The sequence below is a fragment of the Necator americanus genome, chromosome I, assembly GCF_031761385.1.
Source record: "Necator americanus strain Aroian chromosome I, whole genome shotgun sequence".
NCBI lineage: Eukaryota > Metazoa > Nematoda > Chromadorea > Rhabditida > Ancylostomatidae > Necator > Necator americanus.
Genome location: NC_087371.1, coordinates 25,309,098 through 25,334,801, shown reverse-complemented (window position 1 = coordinate 25,334,801; position 25,704 = coordinate 25,309,098). Strand labels below are relative to the sequence as shown.

The 25,704-nt window shown below is 42.3% G+C and overlaps 8 protein-coding genes across 10 annotated transcripts; 4 read left to right on the top strand and 4 right to left on the bottom strand.

The window, feature by feature from the left end:
• Nucleotides 1-3,866: 3,866 nt before the first annotated feature.
• Nucleotides 3,867-4,755, top strand: RB195_006816 (uncharacterized protein; the record flags this gene model as incomplete). The annotated part of the gene is made up of 4 exons (XM_064180121.1): nt 3,867-4,011; nt 4,074-4,138; nt 4,483-4,554; nt 4,621-4,755. The coding sequence occupies 4 exons, from the start codon at nt 3,867-3,869 to the stop codon at nt 4,753-4,755; spliced, it is 417 nt and encodes a 138-aa protein (XP_064037019.1).
• Nucleotides 4,756-5,859: 1,104 nt separating this feature from the next.
• RB195_006815 (uncharacterized protein) lies at nt 5,860-6,093 on the top strand (the record flags this gene model as incomplete). Its single annotated transcript, XM_064180120.1, has 1 exon — nt 5,860-6,093. One exon carries the CDS (start codon nt 5,860-5,862, stop codon nt 6,091-6,093), a length of 234 nt encoding a protein of 77 aa, XP_064037018.1.
• A 337-nt stretch (nt 6,094-6,430) lies between these two features.
• Nucleotides 6,431-6,964, bottom strand: RB195_006814 (uncharacterized protein; the record flags this gene model as incomplete). Its single annotated transcript, XM_064180119.1, has 1 exon — nt 6,431-6,964. The coding sequence occupies one exon, from the start codon at nt 6,962-6,964 to the stop codon at nt 6,431-6,433; it is 534 nt and encodes a 177-aa protein (XP_064037017.1).
• A 433-nt stretch (nt 6,965-7,397) lies between these two features.
• Nucleotides 7,398-9,163, bottom strand: RB195_006812 (uncharacterized protein; the record flags this gene model as incomplete). 2 transcript variants are annotated; one of them, XM_064180117.1, is made up of 4 exons in its annotated part: nt 7,398-7,935; nt 7,986-8,216; nt 8,648-8,994; nt 9,074-9,163. In XM_064180117.1, the coding sequence occupies 4 exons, from the start codon at nt 9,161-9,163 to the stop codon at nt 7,398-7,400; spliced, it is 1,206 nt and encodes a 401-aa protein (XP_064037014.1). The 2 variants fall into 2 exon arrangements, with proteins under 2 accessions (XP_064037014.1, XP_064037016.1); XM_064180116.1 differs by lacking the exons at nt 8,648-8,994; nt 9,074-9,163 and having other exon boundaries at nt 7,706-8,212.
• Nucleotides 8,310-8,669, bottom strand: RB195_006813 (uncharacterized protein; the record flags this gene model as incomplete). The annotated part of the gene is made up of 1 exon (XM_064180118.1): nt 8,310-8,669. The coding sequence occupies one exon, from the start codon at nt 8,667-8,669 to the stop codon at nt 8,310-8,312; it is 360 nt and encodes a 119-aa protein (XP_064037015.1).
• A 2,622-nt stretch (nt 9,164-11,785) lies between the features above and the next one.
• Nucleotides 11,786-12,674, bottom strand: RB195_006811 (uncharacterized protein; the record flags this gene model as incomplete). The annotated part of the gene is made up of 4 exons (XM_064180115.1): nt 11,786-11,920; nt 11,987-12,058; nt 12,403-12,467; nt 12,530-12,674. 4 exons carry the CDS (start codon nt 12,672-12,674, stop codon nt 11,786-11,788), a joined length of 417 nt encoding a protein of 138 aa, XP_064037013.1.
• A 5,021-nt stretch (nt 12,675-17,695) lies between these two features.
• On the top strand, nt 17,696-22,470 carry RB195_006810 (uncharacterized protein; the record flags this gene model as incomplete). The annotated part of the gene is made up of 4 exons (XM_064180113.1): nt 17,696-17,749; nt 18,335-18,407; nt 21,578-21,689; nt 22,437-22,470. 4 exons carry the CDS (start codon nt 17,696-17,698, stop codon nt 22,468-22,470), a joined length of 273 nt encoding a protein of 90 aa, XP_064037012.1.
• Nucleotides 22,471-22,686: 216 nt separating this feature from the next.
• RB195_006809 (uncharacterized protein) lies at nt 22,687-25,128 on the top strand (the record flags this gene model as incomplete). 2 transcript variants are annotated; one of them, XM_064180111.1, is made up of 4 exons in its annotated part: nt 22,687-22,766; nt 23,196-23,272; nt 24,390-24,532; nt 25,081-25,128. In XM_064180111.1, 4 exons carry the CDS (start codon nt 22,687-22,689, stop codon nt 25,126-25,128), a joined length of 348 nt encoding a protein of 115 aa, XP_064037010.1. The 2 variants fall into 2 exon arrangements, with proteins under 2 accessions (XP_064037010.1, XP_064037011.1); XM_064180112.1 differs by lacking the exon at nt 25,081-25,128 and having other exon boundaries at nt 24,390-24,547.
• Between the last annotated feature and the right edge of the window lie 576 nt (nt 25,129-25,704).

The following is a 25,704-nucleotide window of genomic DNA, read 5'->3' as shown; positions in this document are numbered from 1 at the left end:
AAAGCAGAATGATAGTGCTCGGATCTGACTGAGGTCGAACCTTCCAATCTTCATCATGCGCCGCTGTTCACAGACAATATTAAAAGCAGATATCAAAACTCATGGGTAACAGCCTACAAAACAGCCACGAACTTCTGTCCCAAAATCCGTCGCCGACGGATGAATCCATCGCAAACCGTCGAAACTCTTGGGGTTAAGCAAAATTAAATTTTGGAAATACGATTTGAAAGCAAATAAGCTGCTAATTTCAAATATTTCTCAAGACTTTAGTTTTGACATATGTGTGGCCTGACAGCAAGCAAAGTTCCCCCAAAATTCGTTAATAACTTTCACACTTCCGCAATCCTGCTATCGGCATATGCGACGGATATATCTCCGTGGAAGGAAGAGGTGTTCATGGAATTTGGGCTTATTTTTCAAAATTAGACGAAATGCTTATTATATTCGTAATCAGAAGGTTATTTAGAACATTTTGGTACACCACATCATATGTGGGTTCGAAATTTCCCTTCTCTTCGGAAATTGACAAAAGTGCTCCATTCAAGGTTAATAAAAAAGACCATACATTCCAGCTAGGAAAAATCTGCTCCAAGTTTTCCATTTTCTAAGTGAATAATCTGTTCTTGACAATAGTTCAAATTGTAAGTTTCTAGGTTTGAAGGTGTTTAGCTTCTTCAATGTCAGACTTACAACTTTGTCCTGTTTCGTAGATTGTTCCAATTTTTGAATAACTGTCAACGCCTTATAATGGATGCTTAAGTATCGCAATTCAGTACTTGTCAAGGACTCTTCTTTCTTAACAAGACATGGTTAAGGAGCTCACATTGGATGACAGCTGGTCGTGAATTTCGAGTGATCAAATTGGAGAGATAGAGATGTATCCGCCGGAAAGGCCAATAGCAGAATTGCGGAGGTGTGAAAGTAATTTCGAAGGTTGGGGAAGCTTTGCATCTTTTCGGGCCACAAATTTGTCAAAATTAAACTCAAAAAATTAAATTAAAATTAAAATTACTTGAAATCATCACCTCATTTGCTTTTGAATGATGTTCTCAAAAGTTAATTTTGTACACTCCCAAGAATTCCGACGGTTTGCGACGGATTTTGGGACAGAAGTTAGTAGTGATACTGTACTAATCGATACTGTAAACAATGTTATGATAATGTGATGCAAACGGTGATCGGTCCGGGAGCAACATCTCCTCCAGCGCTTCCGTTGTCCTCTATGATCGTGGTATGCTGGATGCCATGGTGTTTTGAATCTCTCATGCGAAGAAGGATAGTGCACAGGTCGTTGCAGATTCAGGCGTATGTAGTACTGATTAAACGCCAAACTGACATTGGGCTCCGGAACATAGGAATCAAAGGAATCAATCAAGACACAAGAAAGAACGTACGAAATGCTGATAATTAAATCAGGAGGAAAAATGTAACAAAAGGTGAGGTACAGACATCCAGGATTGACAAGAAAGAAAGCGCATTTCATGATAAAACGGAAATAGAATAAAGCCAAGAAGGTAACTGGCACGAATGAGACGTACCAATAAGAATTTGGAGAGATGTGATTATTTGCTCCCTTCAGAGTACTTATTTTTTAATTAATCATAATTCTTTACGGGACTCATAACCAGGAAAAAATCGGGAAATCGGGAAGAAATCAACCAGAAAATTCAGTATCAGAATCAGATGCCGAGGGTAGGGGGTGGGAGGTGGGGAGAGAACATACTAAAAAAACATAAACTGGAGTCATAGAGAACACTGAAAAACAAAAAAAAAACATAAGGAATACCACACCAAAGCACTCATGCGAGAACTTGGTACTTTAGTATCATCTCAGGATTTCGCTTGTATGAACTGCGCTGAATTGCCTGCAATGGGTACATTGAGGTGTTCGCATTTGTACCGGAGTGAGGTGCATAAACTGGAACTATAAACAACATTAAAAAATCGAGAACATAAATAGTGAATACTATACCATAGCACTCACACGAGAACTTGACCCTCGAACCTCATCAGAAGTTGCGTTGCCGCAGGGATCGGCCTATTTCCGACGGGAAGAGTTAAATGGTTCTGTTATGATTGGAAATGAACAGAAAAGGTTAGTCAGGAGTAACTCTGACGTTTTTTGGACTATTTACTCCATAGCACAGCGAGAACATACCTCTCAAGATAACTCTCCAAAAAATCAGACATACAGAAACATAGTCCTGACAACTTGGAACTAGAGAAGAATTTACAACTAACGGTGCTGGGTCCTTGGAACTATTGCCGCTTCTTCTTTATCCTCCCATTGGAGGTGGGCCGATCCCTGCAGCAGTGCAACGCTGGGCTGACCCGTGACGAGGTGCGAGCAAGCCCACGACCTCATCCGGTCCCAAAAATCAAAAAACCTTAACGAGACTCATTCGAATCTCTATCGAAGGTTAATTCGATAAGAACAGAAACTAAACTTTGATCTTAGCCAAAAGGCCGAGAAGCGATGCGGTAAGGGGTCAACACCTGGTCCAGCTCAGCGGATGAGTCGTACTCCATACGAGCAACTCAGCGCAGTGCACGCTCGCGCAAGGAACGTAGGGACAGGTAAGAAATCAAGGGCAGGAGCCAGAATACGAACATGTAGTTTCTACAACAATTTCGCGATTGTATAAGGCTGAAGAACAAGTTGTGCTTTTCCCGTTTGCTCTAGTTTGTTTGTCATTTTTATTAGCAGGCTCCTTATTCATCTTTCTTTGATACTTGGTTGAGAAATGAGTGGTGGTTTCTTTTTTCAAAGATGTACTCAGAAATGGACAGTGTTTTTAAAATGCTGAATAATATTATCAAGTGGAGAATTTCTCACCCTGCGTCTGTCTTCATAGTAAGACTCTTTGTCATTTGACATGTAAGCGAGCTTGGTTACCGATTTGAATAACGCTTGCGACTTGTTTTTCAACCTTATACTATCCTAAAACAGATATTGAGGCTTGGAGCGCAGAGAACGTATCTGCGCACTGCGCTGCGCTGCCCGTATGGAGTACGACTCATCCGCTGAGCTGGACCAGGTGTTGGACCCTAACCGCATCGCTTCTCGGCCTTTTGGCTAAGATCAAAGTTTAGTTTCTGTTCTTATCGAATTAACCTTCGATAGAGATTCGAATGAGTCTCGTTAAGGTTATTTGATTTTTGGGACCGGATGAGGTCGTGGGCTTGCTCGCACCTCGTCACGGGTCGGCCCAGCGTTGCACTGCTGCAGGGATCGGCCCACCTCCAATGGGAGGAAGAAGAAGCAGCATTACAAAGATTTTTAAATGACTTAAAAGTGTTCTCAGTTCACACTGCAATACAACACAGTCTGTGGAAAGCTCTGCTCTGGTACTGCATTGGTAATTAGCAGTGAACAACCATCCGTAACGGTGATTCACTGTAAGGGCTGCGTAGGTTACCACAGTTACTTTTTTCGTATGCTATTGCGGCGAGATAAGATGTCAGGTGAGTTTGATGTCCAAGGCATCGAAGTTCCGCCTCCGCATGTTGCTGCCAAAAAACGACCGGAAAGCGCCCCTATCTTGAGAATGATAAGAGAAGCCTCAATCAAAAACGTCTAGGTATTCTTTAAATAGCTCTGAAAATTAGCAATCCCTGTACTTCACTCCACACTTGATGATTCAGATATCTATTCACATACAGAATTCACCTCACTACACATTTCGTATGTTAGACTCTCATCTCGCTTCAGTTACCGCGAACTCGTTACATTTGGGACGTCGTCCTGGAATAGCATCATAACTATCATAACAAGATCCTTATGATTCAAAGATTAGATTAAAGTATTATATGCATGATCAGCAACTGTATGTTAATTGCAGATTATACGCGACTTATTTCGAAAAATGCATACTATCCTACTCTCGCTGACCACCCTCGTCTACTGCTGCGTAGCAGTGCGTCAACAGTCTGTTGGGATTACCGGTCGCCTTATGTGTGGGGATAAGCCAGCCGCAGGAGTGACAGTGAAGCTGTGGGATGAGGACGATGGTAAGAGCATATATTCAGCCCACCGATACTAATTGTAATGTGAAAAGAAATTTTTCATGCAGGTCCAGATCCTGACGACCTTCTCGCCCAAGGATTCACCGACGCTAAAGGAGAGTTCACCTTGAAGGTGAGACAAACAGAATGCTTAGAAAATCTTGACAGCGCATTAACTCAGCCATGAGAAGACGTTCGTTTCTACATGTAATGAATTTCCGGAGTGATTATTGAGTTTTCGGATCGTAGTAAAAGAGTGATCTAAAGAACAAAGAGGTTCGAACCACAGCCCAGAAGTGAAAACATCTTTCTTGCACATGCAAGATCCATCATCTTGGCCACAAATGAACTTTGGCGCAAACCTCCGCCATATCCCAAGCACCAGGCACTGATTTACTACTGATTTAGCTCGACTGGACTTTTGTGCATCATTCATAGTGAAGGGATGAGTCTCAGCAGTACAATGGTTATTTTAAGGGTTCGGAACGTGAAACCACCAACATTGACCCAGTGTTCAAAGTGTACCATGACTGCGACGACGGCTTGAAGGTAGCCAATTGAAATTTTGAGCTGCTTCGTCATTCATTCACTTTGGTAAGATGCATAATTGTTTAGCCAGGACAGCGAAAAGTGAAATTCCGCATCCCCGACCAATACATATCACCCGGAGGATTGCCAAAACGTATCTTCAACATCGGTGTACTGAACCTGGAAACGATTTTTCCCAAGGAAGAACGAGATTTGATCTGAACATCATTTTGTACAGACTCACTGCCTCCACAGTTCCTGTAATAAGCTGTAGATGATATAGACTGATCAATAAACTCTGCTCAATATCCTTGAACACATTCAAGTGTGTAAAGGAAGGCTGCGAAAAAAATAGGGAATAACGATCCTTCCACCGCGTTAAATCTCTTCCTTTGATTTATGAGAGTTGAGAGGACATTAGGGAACTCCATACATAGACAGTTCCTTCCCCTCTGATTAAACTGGATTTTTGAGAATAAAAAGCCAGTCTTAGACAAGTCGGATGGGCGGACGATGTTTCCATGTAATTTGTGTGTTCAAAAGTACTTCACACAAAACGTCCCTCATCTCTGCCAGAACATCTTTTGTCAAAATATCGTCACACTTGCGGCTGGCTTGTCCCCGCACATAAGGCGATCTATAATCCCTTCAGACTGTTACCGCACTGCTACACAGCAGCAGAATAGGATAGATAGGATGTATTTTTCGAAATAAACCGCGTATGATCCGCAACATACTGTTGCTGATTATGCACATAATGCCCAGAAATCTTTTAATTAATAACTATGATGTTATTCGGATCGGATCTCCCTCATTAGAACAGCCGGATTTAGGATTGACTCATTACATCTTTATATCTTACATATTGGTCCTGCCGGTGCAATCAACCTGAGAAATGCAAAAGAGGCGGTTTGGGTTCGCCTTCAACAAATAAACTAAAATTATCCACTCCGGGAGTACGCAATGTTCTTTTAAAAAAATGGAGCAGAAGCCAGCAACCTGGCCATGGGTTTCAAAATTATTTACGTGTTGCAGTAAAAAGAAGAACCCGACTCCGGAAGAAAGCCTGGTATGGTAAAGGTAATTATATTTATCTACGTTTATGTGTTTGTTAACATTTCATAGTTTTAAAATACACTAAATTTTTTCACAATAGGAATGTTCTACGAAAGCATGTACGATGAACGAATCCAAGGGTAGGAAGAACGGGGTTGCAGGAGTCATCTAGGCTACCGAAACGGAAAAGGACTAGGATGACTTATAACGTAAGTATGCTTGCACCATTGTGCACCGCTTGCATGATGATGATGATGCAACACGCTTATCATGTACAATATCATCAAACTGATCCAGACGAGACCGTACCATCCACTGAACATCAAATACGAAACTGGAGAAGAACTGTTCCCAGGAGCATGCGACATTAGAGGAGTTGATAGAGTTGTTGTCCTCGTCAACGCGAGTATGGCAGACTCTTTCGGCCAACTTACTATCCGAATTGGACCTCTGATGATGACAAGATGTGGCTCAATATCAGCTTTGATTATCTTCTCTGCTTAAGCTTTAACATCAGTCTACGAATAAAAAGAATTCAGAGCTTTCTATATGGACCTAGAGAGTTTCTATAGAGAAGACAACACCGTCTACAAGGTCATTTTTGGCGATTTCAACGCAAAAATTGGCTCCGAAAGAACGTCTGAGGAACTTCACATCGGAACCCACTCTCTACAATCGAATGAACGGAAGCTTTTCGAGTTTATCATGAGATAGGAGATTAGCCATGGAAGCACACAATTGCAGAACCCTTCCCTTCTGGATATGGGATGTCGCCTGATTGAGGATACCGTAATGAAATAGACCATCATCGTCAGTAAAGGATTTTGTCTAACGGATGTCCTCATGGACATCCATAGCAGCTCATGTGGGACTTTCTCGATATCGAGAAAAGCAAGATGCGCGTTGCGGTTTTTCTCTCTCGATGTTTCTCCAAGAGGATACGGACAGCATTGATAGCATCTATAGTGCTGCAGTCCTTCACAAACCCGCACTCCATGAGTGAAACGCTGACAATTTTCCTCAGACGAGCTTCCAGGACACGCTCAAAAACTTTCACTGTATGGCACAGCAGTAGTATAGGCCTGCACGAAGTGCAGTCAGCAATGTCTCCTTTCTCTTTCCAGACAGGCACGGTCACGGAAGCTTGCCAAACGTCCGGAGTCCGTCCTTCTGCAACGATCTTGTTAGATAGAGTTGCGAGCCACACGGACTCCTGATCTCCTAGCAGCTTCCAGACTTCAGTAGCTATGTCAATAGGACCGGTTTCCTTGTTCCACTTCATTTTTGCGTGGCCAGCACTGACTTCGACCGCCGTAACTGGTAGAACAGGACCCTCGACGCTGGGAATTCGGATGGGAGGATGACAGACCCTCATCACCCTACCGAAAGCATCCAAACGGTAGGCAAACTCAAACAGCAACACATTGGCTAGTACTTACCTCATTAGCTAGACTTGTTAACACAGCAGACCACCACGTACCACAACTACGAGTCCCAAGGGTTTCTATATAAGGACCTCACGGCCCGCCCATAGATCAAAATCCGCATAGGTCTTGATATAGGGATAATTCGTTTGTTATAGCAATGCATTCATCCTTCTTGTTCATTTTTGGACTTTTGGCGGTTATTCAAAAGGCTTCTAGTGTTCTGCGTGCTGTAATCTCGGACTGTGACCGGAAACCCAGTAGCAAAAACATATTAATCCACTACCTTTCAGCGCATTCCAGCAAAATGGAAAAGTTTGCCATAGGTAACATGTACAGAATGGCGGCAAGAGTCTCATCGAGTAGCGAGGAAAAAACATGATCTCAAAATCTGGCCCATGAAGTAGCAATATCCAAAACGCTGACAATTTTCCTCAGACGAGCTTCCAGGACACGCTCAAAAACTTTCATTGTATGGCACAGCAGTCGTATAGGCCTGTACGAAGTGCAGTCAGCAATGTCTCCTTTCTCTTTCCAGACAGGCACGGTCACGGAAGTTTGCCAAACGTCCGGAGTCCGTCCTTCTGCAACGATCTTGTTAGATAGAGTTGCGAGCCACACGGACCCTTGATCTCCTAGCAGCTTCCAGACTTCAGTAGTTATGTCAATAGGACCGGTTTCCTTGTTCCACTTCATTTTTGCGTGGCCATCACTGACTTCGACGGCCGTAATTGGTAGAACAGGACCCTCGACGCTGGGAATTCGGATGGGAGGATAACAGAACTCTTCGTTACACAAGCGATTGTAGTATTCTCGCCATCTCTCCAGGATCTGATGAAAGCGATGCAGAACGGCTCCACCAGCTCCCAGCACACCAGCTTGGTGTGCTCCATGTCCAACGTTGAGCGATGACGCGCTCTGACTAAACGATACACTGCCCGCTCTCCTTCTCTGTTATCAAGCATGTCGTACACAGCCTTGTAGCGGTCCGACTTCGCCTTGGATACTGCCTTCTTAGCCTCACTCTTCGTCGCTAAGTAAGCACCTCGATCTTCAGACTGACGTGTCCTCCACCAGAGCTTATACTTGGACTTCTTCTCACAAATTGCCGCCTGAACATCCTCGTTCCAAAACCCCTTCTGTGTATTGGTCTTACCTAGAGTCGTCTTTCCCAGAGTGCTCTCCGCAGTCAAGCGCATAACGCTGGAAGTATACGACTACATTTCCTCCACACTACGAGTAGGGTGGGAAGTGTGGATGGAGCCACGGACGCGAAAAATACCTCCTTTCGATCCTTCAGATTCCACAATTTGATGCGCTGTGTTTAGTGCTTGGATGTCTCTTCCTTGGACGGGAGATTTTCAAGTCCATGACGAGCAAATGGTGTTGGGCAGTGACATGGTCTGTAGTGATGACTTTTGAATTCTGCAGAAGTCGGCGATTTCGTCGGCGTAACATCCAGAAATCTATTTGTGCTTCATGACCGCCGGTAGTGCACGTGATCAAATGCGATTTTCTTTTCTGATACTGCGTGTTAGCAATGATCAAGTCTCTTGCAACTCCAGGACTCCAGGATTCGCAACCCGTCGTCGTTACGAGCTCCATAACCATATCCACCATGACAACTCTCGAACCTGTCTTTCCGAGAACTGACATGTCCGTTGAAGTCTCCTCCGATTAGAAGTACTTCTTCGCCCTCCAGGGATTGGACGTACTGCTCCAGATCTTCCCAAAAACACGCCTTCTCTTTTTTACTAGAGCCCACTTGTGGCGCATAAGCAGAGACGACTCGTAATTCCACTTCTCCTGTTTCTAATTTTACAGCCATCAGGCGATCCGATAGTCGATCAACTGCTGTGACGCTGTTTCTAAACGACTCGTTCAATATGATACCAACGCCATTGCGATTTGATGTGCCATGGTAGATGAGCTTGCATCCACCGCCTAATTTCCTTGACTTGGAGCCTTTCCAGCGAGTCTCCTGTACACAGCATATGTCAACACGGCGTTTTCTGAGACTGTCTGCCAGTTCACAACTTAATTCCAGTAAGCGTCCCAACGTTAAGTCTTGCCAAGCGCACTGGATGTTTTTGGCGATGGCGGACTAAGTTCTTTGGCCGGCTCCGTCCTCTAGCCGGTAGCCCTCGCATATTTGCCACATCGCTCGGGCGAGGACAATGCGCGTCGCTTCTGGGGGACGCCCTAGCTTCTGAAGAACACATAATAGACATTAGCAGTATGACGCGACGGGAGTGTTGACCTCGGTCGGCTTGTCTGCTGCTGCTTGCTTGTAGCAGGCTAGCAGCCTGGCAGCCGGAATCGTCGTACTACCTCCTCACTTAGCTAACCTGTAGCCTTGGCCCAAAGACCGGGCTACTAGCCGAACACCTTTTTGCCCATAGCTGCCCGACGGCCAGGGCCACAGCCGCGCCGCTTTGAGGGGTGAGGTAGGATTTGCAGCAGAGATGATGTTTGCGATGTTCAGAGAGCGACGTCCCAAAACTATCTTTAACTAGGATCTATTCGCTACGCTAGTCGGCTTTTTGAAAGATTCCGCAATGAACAACATCAACGAGCAGTACCGTCGGCTTGTTGTACAGTTTTACTGCACGAGAAAGGCTCTGAGTTTTAAAACCATCAAGAGACACCTGTCTCCAGAAATTCTTGAGCCGATACTCCAGCGTGGAGCACCGCGAGTCCAAGCCAACCAAGAACTTACTTCCGAGCTGCGCGGTTTTGCAGATAGGTGATAGAAGAAGATCTTAAAGAGACAAGAGCATAAGTGTTAGCTGAAGCTGAGGAGGCCTGCCTGGACTTCGTCAATCGCAAGACAAAGATGACTGCTCTCAGGAATGCAAAAGGAACAATGCATCAAAATGGGGAATAGAGAAAATCATGCATGTTTAACCCTTATCTCCTCGACAGCTATGTTCACTTGCCTTTTCACCATCTGAGGGATGATGGACATGCCATTCCAGAGGTTTTCCCATCCGAAACACGACATGTTTTCATGTCGATTAGAAACCACAGGGCTCTCGAGGATAAGATCCGAACATCTGAAGAATCTTTCACCGATTCTCGTCTACTCTGTGGGGCACTTTACACATTACCTGTCGGAATACAAGGTTCCTAAACAGTGAAAGACTAGAAAGACTCTTCGTATCCGTCTCACTCAATACTTTATCGAAGGTTAACTCGATAAAAACAGAAACAGGTATTACCCAAATGGCTGCGACATTGTTCTGGAAGATTTCGACAGCTAGAGCTACTCGACTGCCTACAATGACTAGTACTTATTCTAGGTAAATGAGCGTAGTATATGTTTCGAAATAGAACGTACGATCTCGTTTCCGCCTAACCCCAAGCTGTGTAACATGCCCATCCGGCAATGAAGATTCCTTCTCTTCTCTAGCCTATTTAATTTCGTTGCTTTTAAGAGCTGGCAGAACAGGGCGACTTCTTACCTATCGAAGTAAATGGGATGAAGCACTAGAATGCAGAAACCCTATCAGAGCGATGAAAATGCTCCTTTCTGTATGGCTACCCGATCCTATCGTACAAACCCGAAATTGAAGGTCGCAGAACTTTGTGAGCATTTTGCACAAACGCTGAAGATACAAAAATAAATGGGAAAGGGGGAGGGGGAGGATGCTGCCTCAAAATTATTCCGGTTTTTGATTCACAGATTCATATGGATCTCAATTTGTATTAGGATGCATATGAACCTTTCATGCATCTTTTCATCTCATTTCTGCAGACAACTGTTAGCAGCTCCCAGAAAGCACAGCAGTGTACTCGAACAGGGCAGAGGCACTTGTTTTTTAGTAGGTTGAAAGGCTTGCGAATGAGAATATGCTGAGCAGAAAATATAAATCCAGTCGTATATTGATAATACCATTAATCTGAAGATGGTAGTGGCTCAAGATAATGAATTACTACAGATGTCATGCGCTCGTGCATATACAAACGAATTAAAAGTAAAGGTAATTAAGAGTAAAAATTCCTTAACATATCAAATTATTAAAAAGGATAAAAGGACAAAGTCGCTGGCGTATCAATCCACTTGGGATGCGCCAACGCGTTTTACTGGAATTTGTAATCGTTGAGGTTTTGGAACGTGTGCTGGCCTATACAATGACTTGCGGGGGCTAGCCGATGATCAGGTCAGTGTTTTTATCCTCCCAGACAAGTCTGGTACCAATTTATCGACCCCGGAGAGATGAAAGGCTTGGTTTGCACCAGGGCGGTTTCGAACCCTCGACCGTGTGGCTACAACGGACCTCTAACCGACTGCGCCGCACTCGCCCCTATCAAATTATTAGGATGAATAATTATCAAAAAGAATTCAAAATTTATCACACATGCAGAACAAGACAATCAAAAATCATTGCAGCTGAGATGCTTTGACAAAAGATGTTCTGGCAGAGATGAGAGAAGTTTTGTGCGAAGTACTTTTGAACACACAAAATACATGGAAACATCGTCCGCCCATTCGACTTGTCTAAGACTGGCTTTTTATTCTCAAAAATCCAGTTTAATCAGAGGGGAAGGAACTGTCTATGTATGGAGTTCCCTAATGTCCTCTCAACTCTCATAAATCAAAGGAAGAGATTTAACGCGGTGGAAAGATCGTTATTCCCTATTTTTTTCGCAGCCTTCCTTTACACACTTGAATGTGTTCAAGGATATTGAGCAGAGTTTATTGATCAGTCTATATCATCTACAGCTTATTACAGGAACTGTGGAGGCAGTGAGTCTGTACAAAATGATGTTCAGATCAAATCTCGTTCTTCCTTGGGAAAAATCGTTTCCAGGTTCAGTACACCGATGTTGAAGATACGTTTTGGCAATCCTCCGGATGATATGTATTGGTCGGGGATGCGGAATTTCACTTTTCGCTGTCCGGGCTAAACAATGAGCATCTTACCAAAATGGAGTGAATGGCGAAGCAGATCAAAATTTTAACTGGTTACCTTTAAGCCGTCGTCGCAATCATGGTACACTTTGAACACTGGGTCAATGTTGGTGGTTTCACGTTCCGAACCCTTAAAATAACCATTGTACTGCTGAGACTCATCCCTTCACTATGAATGGTGCACAAAAGTCCAGTCGAGCTAAATCAGTAGTAAATCAGTGCCTGGTGCTTGGGATATGGCGGAGGTTTGCGCCAAAGTTCATTTGTGGCCAAGATGATGGATCTTGCATGTGCAAGAAAGATGTTTTCACTTCTGGGCTGTGGTTCGAACCTCTTTGTTCTTTAGATCACTCTTTTACTACGATCCGAAAACTCAATAATCACTCCGGAAATTCATTACATGTAGAAACGAACGTCTTCTCATGGCTGAGTTAATGCGCTGTCAAGATTTTCTAAGTATTCTGTTTGTCTCACCTTCAAGGTGAACTCTCCTTTAGCGTCGGTGAATCCTTGGGCGAGAAGGTCGTCAGGATCTGGACCTGCATGAAAAATTTCTTTTCACATTACAATTAGTATCGGTGGGCTGAATATATGCTCTTACCATCGTCCTCATCCCACAGCTTCACTGTCACTCCTGCGGCTGGCTTATCCCCACACATAAGGCGACCGGTAATCCCAACAGACTGTTGACGCACTGCTACGCAGCAGTAGACGAGGGTGGTCAGCGAGAGTAGGATAGTATGCATTTTTCGAAATAAGTCGCGTATAATCTGCAATTAACATACAGTTGCTGATCATGCATATAATATTTTAATCTAATCTTTGAATCATAAGGATCTTGTTATGATAGTTATGATGCTATTCCAGGACGACGTCCCAAATGTAACGAGTTCGCGGTAACTGAAGCGAGATGAGAGTCTAACATACGAAATGTGTAGTGAGGTGAATTCTGTATGTGAATAGATATCTGAATCATCAAGTGTGGAGTGAAGTACAGGGATTGCTAATTTTCAGAGCTATTTAAAGAATACCTAGACGTTTTTGATTGAGGCTTCTCTTATCATTCTCAAGATAGGGGCGCTTTCCGGTCGTTTTTTGGCAGCAACATGCGGAGGCGGAACTTCGATGCCTTGGACATCAAACTCACCTGACATCTTATCTCGCCGCAATAGCATACGAAAAAAGTAACTGTGGTAACCTACGCAGCCCTTACAGTGAATCACCGTTACGGATGGTTGTTCACTGCTAATTACCAATGCAGTACCAGAGCAGAGCTTTCCACAGACTGTGTTGTATTGCAGTGTGAACTGAGAACACTTTTAAGTCATTTAAAAATCTTTGTAATGCTGCTTCTTCTTCCTCCCATTGGAGGTGGGCCGATCCCTGCAGCAGTGCAACGCTGGGCCGACCCGTGACGAGGTGCGAGCAAACCCACGACCTCATCCGGTCCCAAAAATCAAATAACCTTAACGAGACTCATTCGAATCTCTATCGAAGGTTAATTCGATAAGAACAGAAACTAAACTTTGATCTTAGCCAAAAGGCCGAGAAGCGATGCGGTTAGGGTCCAACACCTGGTCCAGCTCAGCGGATGAGTCGTACTCCATACGGGCAGCGCAGCGCAGTGCGCAGATACGTTCTCTGCGCTCCAAGCCTCAATATCTGTTTTAGGATAGTATAAGGTTGAAAAACAAGTCGCAAGCGTTATTCAAATCGGTAACCAAGCTCGCTTACATGTCAAATGACAAAGAGTCTTACTATGAAGACAGACGCAGGGTGAGAAATTCTCCACTTGATAATATTATTCAGCATTTTAAAAACACTGTCCATTTCTGAGTACATCTTTGAAAAAAGAAACCACCACTCATTTCTCAACCAAGTATCAAAGAAAGATGAATAAGGAGCCTGCTAATAAAAATGACAAACAAACTAGAGCAAACGGGAAAAGCACAACTTGTTCTTCAGCCTTATACAATCGCGAAATTGTTGTAGAAACTACATGTTCGTATTCTGGCTCCTGCCCTTGATTTCTTACCTGTCCCTACGTTCCTTGCGCGAGCGTGCACTGCGCTGAGTTGCCCGTATGGAGTACGACTCATCCGCTGAGCTGGACCAGGTGTTGACCCCTTACCGCATCGCTTCTCGGCCTTTTGGCTAAGATCAAAGTTTAGTTTCTGTTCTTATCGAATTAACCTTCGATAGAGATTCGAATGAGTCTCGTTAAGGTTTTTTGATTTTTGGGACCGGATGAGGTCGTGGGCTTGCTCGCACCTCGTCACGGGTCAGCCCAGCGTTGCACTGCTGCAGGGATCGGCCCACCTCCAATGGGAGGATAAAGAAGAAGCGGCAATAGTTCCAAGGACCCAGCACCGTTAGTTGTAAATTCTTCTCTAGTTCCAAGTTGTCAGGACTATGTTTCTATATGTCTGATTTTTTGGAGAGTTATCTTGAGAGGCATGTTCTCGCTGTGCTATGGAGTAAATAGTCCAAAAAACGTCAGAGGTACTCCTGACTAACCTTTTCTGTTCATTTCCAATCATAACAGAACCATTTAACTCTTCCCGTCGGAAATAGGCCGATCCCTGCGGCAACGCAACAATGGGCCGACTTCTGATGAGGTTCGAGGGCCAAGTTCTCGTGTGAGTGCTATGGTATAGTATTCACTATTTATGTTCTCGATTTTTTAATGTTGTTTATAGTTCCAGTTTATGCACCTCACTCCGGTACAAATGCGAACACCTCAATGTACCCATTGCAGGCAATTCAGCGCAGTTCATACAAGCGAAATCCTGAGATGATACTAAAGTACCAAGTTCTCGCATGAGTGCTTTGGTGTGGTATTCCTTATGTTTTTTTTTTTGTTTTTCAGTGTTCTCTATGACTCCAGTTTATGTTTTTTTAGTATGTTCTCTCCCCACCTACCACCCCCTACCCTCGGCATCTGGTCTGATCCTGAATTTTCCGGTTGATTTTTTCCCAATTTTTCTAAAAAAAAACCCCAGGTAAAAAATCGATCAGAAAGTTCTGGATCAGAATCACTTGCCAGGAGGAGAACTTACAGAGGAAAAAAAACGTGAACTGGATATAAAAAATATATATGTGGTTTGAACAACAACAACAAACAGGATCAACGTTTGTGAACTTCTCTAGCAGATATTCGGGTTATCACATAAGGATTTTTTTTTCATGTCGTACTGGACTTCAACTGCTTTGTACCGGCGGACCCAATGTTGAGACATGTAAAACCCCTTTCGCGACAACTTCAGATTTGGAACTGGAATATAACTCTAATATTAAATGTACATCTATGAATGTCTTACTTATTGTTGGCATGTGAAATAATTTCAGATGTAATCCCGGACGTTTCAACATCGGCTGAGTTTCTGCAGTTGATAGAATTGTTAACAGCCTTCATAAAGCATTTGTAGACTTGAAGCTAAGCTTTCAATGGAGACATTTCATAAGCTGCATCCATCCCTAAGGTTTAATGTGAACACAAACGGGCTCAAGCAGAATAGTTCGCTCTTCTGCGCGTTGTTGTTATTTTTCTGAGCGTTAACGTTAGAAAGTTACATTTCAACAAATCAAAATCAAACCTCAAGCTGTGGCTTCTAAAGAATCAACTGAAAATATTTCACAAAACTTACATAATATGTCGATCATTATCCCTTCCATATATAAAAGAAAATTTTTTGCAGCGTAGAATATTTCAAGAAAAAATGGTATACTGTGGATTTCGTAGCGGGTACTCAAAGAATTAGTTCTACACAATAATCCCAAGCAAAAATCAAATTATTTAATTATGTAGAATTGGTGCATTTTTCTTGTTTCACTGACATTGGTCCTTTCTTCTTAAACTGATAGAATGGGTTATGTCATTGGAGATTTCGCTGTAGTCTGAAAAGAGTTGATAAAAAAGAAATGACAAAGGATAGCAACAACAGGTAAGGAGAGGATCCCTCTGGAAGGGTATACGAATGAATGAAGAGCTACAAAAAATGTAAAGTAGTTAAATGGGAAAAGTTCTTTCTAGTCGTATTCCTTCGGTGTCTCATGTTAGAAATAAATTGTTGGGAGCAGTCAATCCTAGCGGCTCATTTTACCTACACAGCGTATTTCCTGAATCAATACACGGATTGTAGCGATCTCGAACAGAACAAAAGTACCAACTAATGAAACCATCTCAAAAATCTCACGACTAGATTATGGTGATTTGCTGCGGAAATGCACGCCATTTCCTTCTTAACACACACACACACACACACACACACACACACACACACACACACACACACACACACACACACACACACACACACACACACACACACACACACACACACACACACACACACACACACACACACACACACACATACACATGCACACACATGCACACATACACACATACACACACACACACACACATACATACACATACACACATACATACACATACACACACATATACACACACATACACACACATACACACATACACACACATACACACACATACACACATACACACATATACACACACATACACATACACACACATGCACACATACACACATACACACACATACACACATACACACACACACACCCTCTTTTCTCTGTCCTGACCCTTTGCACCAATGAAGGTATTAGGAGCCAAGCGTGATACATGTAATCAGCTAAATCCTTCTACAGCCTTTGAAAGCCCAAGCGTCGAACATGCATCCGGCACAAAACAGTCCTTAAATTTCAAAGTGCCCCAATATTTCATAGTTTCGATTTTAGCAGGGAGTAAGTATCCGTGTTGTTTTCATTCCAAACTTTTTTTCAGCGTTATACATGTGGTTATCCCATTGGATTCTGGGGAAAAATACACCTTCATTTTTGGCAGGAGTTCCCTTCCGATTAATTTTTTAGCTCTCGCATTTTTTTCATTAGAAACCATATACTCAGAACAGCAATCACGACAACTTCTCGGGAAGTATTTTTAACATCAGAGCAACATCAGTACGATGAAGAAGAGCTAATGTTTGCTCTTGGAAACAAATCAATAAATGAAACGCACAAACCCGTCTCATTTCATGTTCTACTTCCTAGAAATGACTTCTCTTCGTACTCAGAATAAAAGATTATGGTTTTGAGGGTAACGTCGGAGAAAATGACTGCTTCTTTGATAATTCGATGACAGAAATTCTACACAAGTGATAAGAGCGAAAATAATCCAGGCGATGGCCGGTAAGTCCTATCCTAGGAAGACTTTTAACTGTTCCTTAGTTGTAATGCTAGTTAAGTTTACTACATAGTTGAATTCCGAAGCCATGGTCGTGCGTAGTGCAGTTTTAGAGGCCATGTAGGATCGGCGCTTCGAAATTGCCTCAGGTCAACCGATTTTTCGTCTTTTTAGGGACCATAAATTGATGCCAGGCTTGTTAGAGAAGATAAGGACATGGAACTAAATCTGGAGCAGCCCGCAAATTATTGTGTATCCCTCAAACGCGTTCCTAAACCACTACGATTTTGCGTTTAACTCGAACTCGTAGACAAATCCCTAAGTAAATAACTGGTGCTAACTACGTGATCCTTTATTCATTATCCTTATCCTCCAATGTTACGGATATGAAGTGTGCCAAAGCGGGATCGCTGGCATCGACGGTAGAACATCTGTTCGCTTTAGACGTTGTCGCAGTGAGCCGAGCCCTCGTATCGATTGTAGCCACACAGCATTTCGACTGCTTCTATACTCGGCGAATGATCTCATACACCTCTCATGCCGCTCCTTCTATTTGTTTTCCTGCAATTCCTCGATTTTCTGACAGCACAGGTGTGTTTTTCCTGGGTTTTTCGTTCTCGAACTTCCGAGCTCAGTCGGAACCTTTGCGTAGGTAGTGTTCATTTCGAAAATATTGCTGTTTTGCGGAAATTTCAACTCTATCCAAATTCGGGCCAGACTTCAATATCTCATTCTTGGTCTCCAACATTTAGGCAAACAATGATATTTTGTGCGCAAAGAATAAAAATGATATATATCTAAATCTACAAAGTGCTCGATATCACTGAATCATTGTCTCAAGGACATGGGGTAAACTATGTGAAGATCTTTTTCGATATTTTCTACGTAAGCTGAAAACTGAGAAGCAGCTGAAGTGACCTTCGAACTCTGGTATGTAGAGTAGGACTAGTTTTAACGTAATAAAATCAGTTAATTATTAGATGAGTGGGTTTCTCCATAACGTTCGCACTAAAGAAAAGTAGATATCCGTCGTTGGCCATGCATTGCCACTTCTATGCTGCATCCTTCAATAATTTCTTCGGTTTCGTACTAATTAACTATAGGACAAAAAGTGGTAGTGAATCCATTTCTGCTGTAATTCTCTGTTTACTTCGGCACTTACTATGCCTTATTCAGCTTGAAAGCTCTATGGGAGTTCAGTCGAATATCGACGAGTCCTCTCGGAAGGAAGTTCTTCCTCAATGTCCAGGTATTTCTATATTTCTTCTTATGTTCCGAGCTCTTTTTAAAGGTTTTGACTAGTCTTATTTCAGAACTTTAACTTCTACAGTAACCTTCCCTTATTTTTGTTTTTACGTTGAAATCAGAGAGTCAGAGTTGTTATGCTCATTATGAAACTACAACTTCGATATAAAGCTGAAATACGATATAAAACACCACAATAAAGTAAATACAGTGTGTAGGAATGTGTTAGCATTTCCTCTCGTTTCCGTGCTACCGCAGAGAAAACGAAAGGCCACCACTACCTACTTTCCGTACTACTGCAGAGAAAACGAAAAGGCCACCACGGACGCATGTGCTGCGACAGCTCTAGCTTCTTTTTTTTCTCCTTTTTTTTGGGAGGGGGGAGGGGGCTGTCAATTCCCTTCTTCTCGCTGCCGAAGCGAACTACACAGTTTATATTTATTCTGCAGAACAAACGATAATATAAACTAAATGCAATGCAATTCTCTTACATACATGTACCACTAACAAAAAGGAACCAAGCAAATTACGGAATGGAAACCGCATTGCTTTGCCCTGATATTCATGAAAGAGCATATTGCACTAGTTATCTAGTGAAAATCACATGGAATAGTTTCGCTAGACCCAGCCTTCATAAACACACCAATAAATGCAGCTTATAGAAGAATAATAATTTCTAATTAGTCTGCAGAAAGGCAGAGAAGCGGGAAAATAAATAAACTCGTGTAATTCATGGCTGATAAATAATAATAGTGGTAATAGTCGTTTTTCGAAACCGTTATTTTCATTAGGAGCAGGATTTGATTCATTATACATTTACTCTTTTCTTCCGTTTTTTTTTTTCTCATCATGATTGTCCAAATAAATTTCCGCAGAATATCCTGGGAAACAGGTCCTCACTCTTTCGACTACGCAAAGTCAATACAAAATGACGTCCGGCGGAGGTCGGAACTCTTTGACTCTCGAGAGTTAATTAAGAAGATTAAAGTTGATGAGAGAACTGGTTTTGCGTAACGCCGAGCGATCCAACCACATTACTCAATAATAATTAATCATTCATCAGTAGTCGATGGATTTGTTTAACCGGTCAAGTACGACGCTTCTGCTAGATGTTGTGCCCTTACTTGACACTCTACATGCTTGTTTGCTCTGCCCTCCTCTCAGCGGAGGTGTACTGTGTTCGTTCGGCTGAACATATTCGGTGCTGACCGTATCTTTCTCTCCTTCTCCGTAGAATCTGCATCACCTTTCCTTTGTTTAAACTTCAGCTAGCGTTATGTCACTATTTCGTGCAATGTCTATTGCGGAGTAAACGCTTGGACATCCAGGAGAAAATCCAAGGATTCTTATATCATTGTGGTCGCAGTGATCTTGTCTACTTTGGACATAATTTGAAAGAAATAAAATAAATAAAGTTAATAGTTTAGCGTCCTCTTGCTGTGAGTAGTCGTTGGGATTACAAGTTTTGCTAGACCTAGACTGCAATGGCTTTCTTTAAGGGCAGCGTATCACGAAAGTGATGATTTTAGGATCTCTCCACGAACAGACAGGGATAGGAGTCCACTAGTTCAACAGAATGAGAGTGATGGCGCCTAATACTCTTTAGTAATCCATGAGAAAAGAAAACTTTTGAAAAAGTGAAACAGTCCTGCGTAATTACGTCTCCCGAATGATGCACCTTATTACGGGTAATAGAACGATGACAGTTTGCAATGCGTCAGCGATGCAGCAGGGGCAGCTTCTGTTCCTCACTTTAACTATATGGGTTAGGCTTTAGGCGTTCTACGACGTAGCTGCTTGCGTTTTATCGCATAGTAATTTGCATCGTTGGAAATTAAGTCACAGAGTACACTATACACGCCTTTTTCTGGATTAGTGAGAGAATTGCGTGCGATCACTTCATATCTGCGAACTACATCCGTACTCCTATCTATTTGCGAAAAGATCCCAACAATCGACAATTTTGCTGCGTTGGTTTTCAAGCATAGAATTACCATACATTTATTTGCTCGAATAGGTCTTAATATCCATTCCACTCAAAAAAGCAAATACGTAATTTTCTAGACTAATGTAAGATCACTGAAAGGCATGGGCTCAGAAATGATGGATTGAAAAATGATCACTGATCCACAGTAACTCATGATGATTCACAGCGTTCCATGATAAAAATGATTAATGCGTGTAATATTTGTGCGAGAAAAAAGTGTCTGATGAGAATTTGACACACTTCAAAAATTTGCTGAGACATCTCGGGAAGATTAAGGGCATACCCACGTTAACCCAAGTCATGAACCTAAACTTCACTAAGTCTGCTCCAATAACCACTGTGCCAGCTTCTCTTTGCTTGCTAACCCTTCGAAATTTCTATGTGAGCATGTTCTCGGCCAAGCCCGTTCATTTCTATTTCGAGGAGCTAAATACGGCTTTCTTAGAGATGTTTTTGATCACATTTGTTATATTTTCATTCCCAACCTTGATCGTGCAGCTCCCTTCCCTACAAACGTTTCGGTTTGCCTTGGGGAAATCATAAATTTCAAAAGGGCAAGCTTAGAAGGGCAGTTTTGAAGAACCTTTTTGTTGTTCTTTCGCTTTCGATGGCGAGCAACAAATCATTAGGATTGTCTCGTCAAATTCCTAAAGTTCACTATACAAAGAGCGCTCGATGTAGCGCTCGATGTTGATCGATCATTTTTTCGGGATACGCAGCACGTTCGGGATTAACTCAGAGCAGCAAAGGTTAGCGAACTTAAAGAGTTAAAGACTGACACGAGCGGTGGGGAGACGAAGGCGGAAGGGAGGGAGACAACTGATATATTAAGCCAATGTCCTTATCCTCCCAGATAGATTCGGTTCCAATCAACACAGGGCTTATTTAGTTTTGGGACCCATCGAAACGTGGGCGGCCGAGGCGATACACCGATGTAGGAACATGCTACTACTGCGTTGCACCCACGATGTCGAGGAATGCACATCAAAGAGCTCCAGATTGTCCCGCAACAGCTGAGATTCTGGGCGTTACTCTTCATCACCTATTTCTTTCCCTTAGCCAGTGCTCATAAACAACATATTTTTTACCTCCTACTTAATTTCTTTGAAACAGCATATTAAATCAAGACAACTGTTTGCTTGAATTAAAAAAATACTTTTTTGTGGTGCGAGACTTTGAATTTGTAGGAGAATGGCAGTGGGCATGCAGAAATGGAGAGTGTATAGCACGTTACGATACTTGCGACGGGATCCCACAATGCTCGGATGGGTCGGACGAATGGAATTGCGAGCGATGGAGGTAGGTTTATGTTTTGAATTACATGAAGAGCAAATTATCTCTCGATCCCCTTGCTGTAGGTATATGTAGGAGTAAAAAGTTATTATATTTCAACATACTTGATTAGGACAAACTAACAAATTGACAAACTGTAATTACTTTTGAGAGCATAGTTTATTGTTGCGGAAACTCTGTATGAGCGTGAACTCGCACATGAACGGATAAAGGTAAAGTACTGTACTTTTTTTGAGTCGTCGAGCCGTTTCGTACATTTTTTTTTACCGATATTTTTCGCTAGTATTTTCGTGAGAAAGGAGGGCGACAAATCGGGAAAACGGAGGCGCAACCTCTGAAAATCGAATAATGAAATTATCAGACTGAACTTACAAGTTTCAAAGCAAATATCCAAGAAATGTATTAATTAGTCAATTTGAGTTGGAGATCGCGCAAAATTATGAGGACTAAAAAATAGCCAAATGCGCTAAGCTTTCAGTAAACTTGTGAAAATCTTCAAAATTTTTCTCAACACATCCAGAAGAGTGGCCCACCTGCCTACTCAGCAGCACTATTTTCACTAGCTTTCTCTAAGAAAGAGCACTCAATGAGCGAAATGTTATCACTTACGCTGATTTCTCGTTTTACACGTTCAAGGTAAGGTCATGAGACAAACAGATCGCAGCTTCGTTCTCTAAATATTCTTTTTTTTTGAGGATTTCATTTTGTGTCGCGTTACCTCCGTTTGTTCTTTCCATCTTTGTTTCACTTTAGTTATTATTTTCCTTCGAAACGCAACCACATGTGATACTACCCGTACATTTCCTCGATAAGAAGTCCTTAAACGGTTTACTGCAGTTTTCTTTCACATTTAATGGTCTTCCCCATCATTCGGTGAATTGAATAAACACCAGAGTTATCAAGAATGCGATAAGCCAGGTGTTGCTGGCTGGCTGTTATTGTTACATTCCTATCAGTTCTCACTTACTCCTCACCCATCCCGTGTCACATTGATTTCTGTGAAATGAACGAAGTAGACGGCGACACTAATGTGCTGTGGAAAGTTCTGGACGCCCTCGAAACTCCTTACGATGATCCTCTAAGGTAACGAATCTGCAAAGTTAACACCCATTAAGAAAAAGGATAAGGATACTAGTATCAGAGAATCTCAAAAGTCATGTCGATGATGCAATCATCCTTATTATTGTGACCCTCAGCCATATAATCTTCGACTTCGTATCTGTAGAAAAACGAGGAATTTTGATTTGAAAAAAATGGAATAAGAATTACGTAAAAACAACACTGTTCTACCTCTAATACTTCACCGTATTAAAACTGGATTAGCAGTTTCTAACCGATTAATTAACTGCTACACTTCTTTAGAAGCCTCTGGAAATTTTGCTAACATTTCAGCTGAAGATAACTTTTCAATCCTAGCTACACTGCCTCCTCCTCCCCCTCCCCCTTCCCTCCTACCGCTTATCACCTTTTTAATTGAACCTTTAAATTTCCTTTCGATGATTGCTTTCGTAGGTTGAAACAAAAGCAAGACTATAACAAACCAACACAGGCTACTACGCAAGCTACTACATCCACAACTGTCGCCGAAGGTGAGTAATTGATTCGTATCATCCTGCATCCTATAAATGTATCCTTACGGATCAAATCTACCTGACTGGTAGTACAATTGCATAAATAATTGCGCTGGTGCCGGTTTTGTCGGGTCAAAACGACGTCAAGCTCTGTGCAATTGCGTAAGCGGCTGCGCTCGAAGCGGCGCGGTGCGATTAGGATTATGGAAGGATCATGGCCAGCGCCATTCATCGCTGCAGATCACGTTAGTCACACCTTGATTTAAATCGCTACGCTCTACCATTCCGCTTCGAGCGCAACCGTTTACGCAACTACACCGAGCTTCATGTCGATTATAACCATTTGGTTCGACTATAACCATTTCCGTGGTTAACCCACCCAAAAGCTCCAAAAGTCAGGTCTTTTTGACCCCACAGTAGAAGTTTCAAAAATATCGCTGTATCTCTAGTATAAGCTCTGCACATTTATAAACGTTGAACACGTCAAGGACGAGTCCACTGCATTACTTCATTCATTACTTCTAGCACTGTACATTTCGCTAACACAAAACGGGAAACGACCACTGAAGTCAGGTTTATTAGTTTTGAGCGGTAGTAATGTACCTATAGGTAGAAGTGTCATCTGAAACCTGACGGCTACCCACTAAACAATTTTTTTTCTGGGATTCTTAAGGAACTTACTGTTGAATTTTGGTTGATATCGTGTTCATATAGTTATCCACGTGTCGTAACTCTTGCAAATCCATAAGATTCATCCCACAGACATCCAAGACGTAGGTACTGCCGCTAACTATAGTAGGATAAGAACGAAATGAAGCTCGGTACAGTTGTGTAAGCGCTTGTGTTTGATGCGCTACGGCAAGGCATAACGGTCAAAATCTAGAGGGGACCCCTGCTTACACTATCCATCGCTGTAGTTCACGATGGTCCCACCTCGATTCCAACCACTGCCTCATTCGCGCGCTCACGCAACTGAACTGCGCTTCCCTGGACATAAGAAGTACACATGCAGAAACAGAGGTTAACCTTTACCTAGCGTTAAAATTGCTGTAGAAGAACTGTCGCATTAAATATCATAACATTGGAAATTGGTCTTATTGATTGAATAGCAGTTGGAATAACAGTGATGTTTCAGTTGGATATATCGTAATGTCAACGAGAGAAGTTGTTGTTGTGTTTGCGATTTTCTTAGCACTCAGTGTGTTGCTTGTGATGATCATCCGGCGACGTGCGAGAATGAAGGCTTTGGCTCGAAATCGGCGTGGGAATTGGATGCAGGTACAATCAGAATAGGTTTCTTTTTAAATAAAACTTTTTTTTTGAATTTTTTTTTTGAAATAGATCTGGAAAAGCTAATCCATCAGTTTTATTTCTGATGCTTAGATTATACTCTACTGCCACACATTTCTTGTAAAGCTCCACTCAGCTGTACTTCTAATTGTTTTCAGACAATTTTTTATTCATCTTTTTTTTCGCTAAAAATATCCAGCCTCCTTAGCATTTGGAACTAGCAAGCAAAGCATTGCTGAAAACCGAAATTTTTCTAGAGGACTAGAAATGTTCTAGACTAATGTTCGTCAAGATAGAGGAAAGGATGATGCAAATGTTTGCAACAGACTTTGAAATCTTTTGGCTCCACAAATTACCTAACTCCGTTCTTCTTACGTTATTCGCTTATCCTTATCCGAACTTCTTCGGAGTAGAGACAGGAGGGACTAGAAAATGAATTAAATAAGAACCAAAATGACCTGAACTTTTCCAAGTTGTATTTTTGAAATTTTCGTTAGATTTCTTTATTTTGAAATCCTATTTCATATCCGCTTCAGGTCGAATCCGACGAGGACGACATTCTGATCAGTTCGATGTACTCCTGAGCAGAGCGTTGACAAAAATCAAATTCGCCTGATTTTCATGTTTACGGTTGCGACGTGGACATTTTCGAAGCAAACCGCTCGCGCTGCTGATTGTTTCGTCTTCTATTTCTTACTTTACTTCTAAATAGCGTCCCACTGCAGTAGAAAAACATCACCTAACCCCTACAGTATGCCAACTATGATTTATGTAAATCATTATTGTTTATTGTTGTCAGATAGTCTGCCACATAGTTCGAATTCAGTGTAGACCATTCATCTTACCCAGGACACTTCAAACTAATAGCCGAAGTAAATCGTTCTGAAATAGGGAGAGTAAGGATGGTATTATTTGGGTAGACGGAAGCGCTCGAAGTTCTGATGATGGAACCCTCTCCCATCCCCGCTGCCGAATTGGACTTAGCGAGGGGTCTCACCGCGGTAGTCAGACGCCTACATAATGCCGGGATAGTTGAAGTCGTTTTGTTCAAACTGCAGTCTTTAAAGGCAGCATACCACGAATCTGGGGTGGTACGGATTTGAGTGGATTATCCGTATGCGGGGTCGTAGATTATGGAGACCGAGGTGGTTCCGCTCATC